At 34.9% G+C, this 5300-nt stretch overlaps 1 protein-coding gene across 1 annotated transcript; it reads left to right on the top strand.

Moving 5' to 3' along the window:
* The first annotated feature begins 1400 nt into the window (after nt 1–1400).
* Nucleotides 1401–4454, top strand: fundc1 (FUN14 domain containing 1). The gene is made up of 5 exons (XM_087804646.1): nt 1401–1475; nt 1850–2003; nt 2653–2728; nt 3102–3230; nt 3790–4454. Exons 1-5 carry the CDS (start codon nt 1406–1408, stop codon nt 3865–3867), a joined length of 507 nt encoding a protein of 168 aa, XP_087660772.1. The 5' UTR covers nt 1401–1405; the 3' UTR covers nt 3868–4454.
* The last annotated feature ends 846 nt before the right edge of the window (nt 4455–5300 follow it).

Below are 5300 nucleotides of genomic sequence, written 5' to 3'. Positions count from 1 at the left end.
GCACACATCAAACAAGCCACCAAGACCCGCCTTTGCGCGTTCCTATTGGTTGGCGGGGCAGTATTATGATTACGTAACTCTGGTTTAGAGCGTTTCTATTGGTCGAACCCGCCGTCATGTTAAGAGTATGACGGGCATTTGTGCCTACGTTGCATTTATACTGTACCACACGATATAAACTCAAACCAGCACATATCAAATCAAATAAATTTGTTTAGAATTATTATTATTATATATTTTATGGTCAATTCTTATTATCTTTTATTATTTATTAATTATCATTATTATGTATTATCTTTATCCTTAGATCGTATCATCTTGTTCTTTCTCTTTATTTCTCTTTGTTCTTGTTCTTATTTTATTTTGATTTATTTTTTATGAAAAAATGCTGTATTTTCTGTGGCTAATTGGAAAAAAACAATTTCAATAAACTTCTACCTTACCTTACCTTATTACTTTCCCTCATTTTAGCTGCTTTGCAATTAGCTATTTTCTAGTATGAAAATATTTTTGATTGATTGATATGCCTTTTCTTTCTTTATCAATCAGACTTTTATTTATTGCTTTTATGCAGAGAGTGAATATGACTCAAACAAATCGAAGAACTATCCCTGTTCTTCTAATGTATTGCATCTAAAACGGGTTTTATTATATATATTTAAAGTATAGTTCTGTATTCAAATCAAACGATGACTTTCAAAAAATATATCCACCTAAAAGCTGAATTTCGAAGATAATCCGAATCGGAATCAGACACTTTTATTAAAACACATTTCAAGATTCAAGAGCAGCTTTATTCGTCAGTACATATTGGTAAATATACGTGGAATTTTCCTTGGTTGTGGACGACTGCGGGACTTATGACAAAAGTTTGAATAGATATGAACAATGTGTAAAAAAAAATATACACGAGAAATTAGATTAATACTAATATACACAGTGCAAAAACGTCATAATAGAATAAAACAATGAAATAACATGAATGAAATAAAACCATTTTCAATATTTATAGACGCAAATATTTAGTGGTGACACAGATATTTAATTTTAACCATTGTAGTTTTCAATTCTCATGAGTGCGTCCGTTTTCGTCATACATTCACTAAAACTACATTACCCAGGATGCAACATCTAGGCGTTCAGATAAAAATAATGATATTTCACGTCACCATGTTCAATCATTAATTCCCTTTCAGTATTTATTTGTTTTCAAATATTTATTGTTATTTAATTTACAATTTTTTCGAATGTTGACTATTTTTGCTCGCGTATGGGGATTATCTATATATAAGTGTCGTTTATATTCCCACAGAAGCGATGATGACATCGTTGTAAACATTTTTTTTAAGATTTTTATATTTAATATAAAAATCCACCGAAACAAGTCACGAGACTCTTATTTGATATGCAAATGAACCCGGAAGCTGCAGCACCTGAAGACAGCACTCGATCCAAAATGGCGAACAACGACAAGGGTATGAAAATACTTCTCTAAATATTATGTTCTATCGCGATATAATGGCGTTACAAGTGTCGCTAGTATACGTTTGCGCCTCTTTTACCTCATAGACGTGTCTTAGTCATTGTGTTTGACGTTGTTTTGGTCGTTTTTTGGCTAGTTTCAGTAACCTTAGCTGACTTTAGCTGGAGTTTGTATTAGTTGCACATGAGCTAAGCTATAGGGAATCCATTTGGAATCTACACACGGGCACTCTTTACACCACTTAATAGTATAAATATAGTAACGTTAGTAAACGTTAATCATTAATGAAGTTTCACTTTCTCTTCTGATCTAGTGGTATTGACTGGCTGTTGTACTCATTCTTTGTTGTCCTCCCTCTATGTCCAGAGCTGGAAGAAGAGATCTATGACAAGGTCGTGGATCTGACAGAATATGCCAAACGCCAGCCATGGTGGAACCGGTTGTTTGGGAAAAACTCTGGCCCAGTGGCCGAGAAGTACTCGGTGGCCACACAGATCGCCATCGGGGGAGCGAGTGGATGGTAAGTTAACTAGAAATGATGGTTGATATCACAAGGATAACTCGTTTTCATTCAGGATGTTTAACAGGATTTAGCAACTCTTGACCATCTTAAATCTCTATAGCAAAGATTGGCTATAGGTCAACTACAGGTAACAATGCAAACATCGGATGATGTTGTCGTTGTAAATGTTTTGTTGTTCAAACAAATATTAATATAGAACTGTTTAATTCAACTGGTTGACAAGCCTCCGAACAATCCTTTTTACCGACTCTAAAACAATGAACACAACGTTGTTCGTTTTATTGTTTCTTGTTATGTTATTGTCCTGAGCATGGTATGGACTATTGAGTTACAAATCCTTCAAACGATTCCTGAAACCTGCTGGCTATCCTCGACTCTGAAGTCAATTATTAAGATACTTGTTTAATTATCTACATTTAGTTTGAAAAAACAAACAACCTTTTGGGTGATTTTGCAAACAAACCGAATAAACAAACGGATAAACAACTGCCAGACTCCTGGACAAAAAAGACCTTATTGTGCTTCACATTTTTACAATTTTTAAAATTCACTTTCCATATAACTTATTAGTTGTTCAGGTTCAATTTGATGTAACTCATTATGATTCAGTCTGTTTATATTAAAGTTTGTGTTTGAAACAATGTAGGTGTGCAGGATATCTCTTCCAGAAGGTTGGTAAAGTTGCTGCTACAGCTGTTGGAGGAGGACTGTTGTTGCTCCAGGTATGTTCACATTTCAGTTCAGCTTCTTATTAAGAATCTTTTTATTTTTTTATTTTATTATTATTATAAAGTCCTTAAACCCAGAGTTTATCTCCAGATTCTATTTACTTTAATTTTAAAGATATTATATAAGACACTGAGTATGTACCGGAAGGATTTTATTTTCATATTGTATGTTTTATTCTGTATATACCTGAAATAAAGTCCAGAAGTATTTAACCAAACTACAGTTTGCAGCCCCATGTTCCTCAGATGATTAAATAAATGTTAAATTATTGCATTCAATGAAAACTAACACGGTTGGTGATTATCATTTCCTTTTTTTTCGTTCAGCTATTTCAGATGTTAACTTTTTAATTATTTTTTACTCCAGATCGCCAACAATAGTGGCTACATCCAGGTGGACTGGAAGAGAGTCGAGAAGGACGTCAACATAGCCAAGAAGCAGATAAAGAAGGGCACTAATAAGGCGGGTCCAGAGCTGAACACGTTTATTGACAAGGTGAGTTTTTCAACATTTCCCCCCCCCAACATTTGTTTGGATGAACTAAACTTTAAAAAACCTGATTAAAATTTTCACATTTCCTTTTACAGACAAATTGTCTGTTCCTTTTTTGATATTATCAAATCATTAAAAGGTTCTGTAGAAATACATATAACTACCTCAGTTGGAAGTAAACAAATACTAATTAAACTGGAAGTTCCTAATGTTTCAAACGCATCAAAGAGAGACTAGTAACTTAAGTATTTCAGTTTCAACCAGGGTTGCATCTTCCAGTCCAGATCTAAGAAATACAGACTTTAGCACATAGAAACAGTGCTTTATGTTCCTTTTCTAAGCATACATGTCTCTATGCAACGAACAACTAGACCAATACTAGTTTCAACAGGTTTTCTTTCGTGTCAAGTTCATCTACCTCGGAACAACCACAATACTTTCAGAACCTCTCGCACGTTTATGATTCAGTTCGTCTTTGCAAAATGTATTTAAACCACAAGTTGGTTTTCATGGCTCCCGCAACACGTGTATCACCCTGTTGTTATTTCTTTGTTTCTTTCAGGGTACAGAGTTTGTGAAGAAGAACATCGTCGTAACCAGCGGCTTCGTCGGAGGCTTCCTTCTCGGGCTGGCCTCCTAGTCCCTAGTGCCAAAGGTTCTCCCGGAAGAAAAAGGAAAACTAGAGCGCTGAACCATTTGCTACGTGGTCATTTAATATTTGTATCTTAATTACCATTAGCTTGTAGCCAAGATGCTGCTACAGAAAATGTCGTGCCTCCCCCTTTGTCTTACGGTAGCGGTGTGTGTTTGTGTGTGTGTTTGCTGCACCACTCAAACACTCCTCCTCCCAGGCTGAGACCTGGATCATATCATGAAGGGTGTATGAAGAAGAATAAAAAAAAAAAGTCTATTGCTGACATTCAACCAAACCGTTCATTGAATTGTAAAAATGTTTTGCACATTAATGCTAAGAAAGTGCAGCTGAAAATATTCACTACGTGGCACTTTACTTGGTTAGCTTTAAAGTCCAATGCTGCACTCAGAGGTAGTTGAGTTGTATTTTCAAAATTTCTTGAATACTTTCGTGTTTAAAGGTCGCTAAGTGCTGGTGGAAGTGGGTTTACCTTTGTTGAGCATGTTTGGAGAGTTAGCTCAGCCTCCCCTGCATCTATTTTTAAAATTGTATCTCTTATTATATCTATTAAAATGTGCTTTGTGAATCAAAAACTTGTGTCTTAGTGCTTTTCTAATTATGAAGATGTTTCTATTGCTACTCCTGGTTATTGCCAATTTCAGAATCCGACTTGTAGAGCAGAACCAGAACCATCCAAATCCTCACTTGTCTGATCACTTGTTTTCTCAACCATATACATCTCCTGCCATGTGGTGACACGCCCCCCTACACTGTGAGAGGAGTGGTTTCTACGGCAACCATAAACAGTCCCCCCCACACAGGATTTTGACTGAGCTTTAAGCTTTTAAAAGTTTTAACAGACATGCTGCCACCGTTCCTGACGAGGTTTACCGCCTTCAATCATGTAAGTGACTTCGTTGACCCTTGTTTAATGCAATCTTTAATAATAAAATCAAAGTTAAATAGACTAGAAAATTGTGTAATGGGCCTTTTGTAACAAGTGTATTTTTTTATTAAGTTTAACAGTTTTATGACCTATATTATCTATTTATTAATCGGTGTTGGTTTTAGAAATGAAATCTATTTTGGCTAACAATGCTGTTGAGCTAATAATGCTATTAGCAACAGACCAAAATTAAACTTTATTTTAATGCTAATAATTATTAATCGGAGAAAAAAAAATGGTCCTTAAAGTTATTTTATTTTTCTTCTGCTCCTTAGTGTCAGAACTAGTAATCTGTTCTCAATTCACAGTAAAAACTGACTAAAACTACTTCTGTTGTAGGCAATGGTAAGTTTAAGCATTTAGGCTCTATTTTAAAGCACTAATATGTAAGATTGAAAATATTTCTAGCTCCACCGAATGTAAAAAAAAATCTCCAGTGAAAGGCTCTTGTTGGGTCAATATCTCTTTTTATCTGTATGGAAACTTCAAATAG

The sequence above is a fragment of the Callionymus lyra genome, chromosome 12 (genome assembly GCF_982586985.1).
Source record: "Callionymus lyra chromosome 12, fCalLyr1.hap1.1, whole genome shotgun sequence".
NCBI lineage: Eukaryota > Metazoa > Chordata > Actinopteri > Syngnathiformes > Callionymidae > Callionymus > Callionymus lyra.
Note: the sequence above shows the minus strand (reverse complement) of the source record. Positions and strands in the feature narration are given on the sequence as shown.

What these genes read in the sequence shown, in the direction of transcription:
- fundc1 (XM_087804646.1), top strand. Translation starts at nt 1,406, where the DNA reads ATGCAAATGAACCCGGAAGCTGCAGCACCTGAAGACAGCACTCGATCC. An exon ending in ATCGGGGGAGCGAGTGGATG is followed by an intron (nt 2,004 to 2,652) that starts GTAAGTTAACTA and finishes GAAACAATGTAG; the next exon opens with GTGTGCAGGATATCTCTTCC. An exon ending in TGAACACGTTTATTGACAAG is followed by an intron (nt 3,231 to 3,789) that starts GTGAGTTTTTCA and finishes TGTTTCTTTCAG; the next exon opens with GGTACAGAGTTTGTGAAGAA.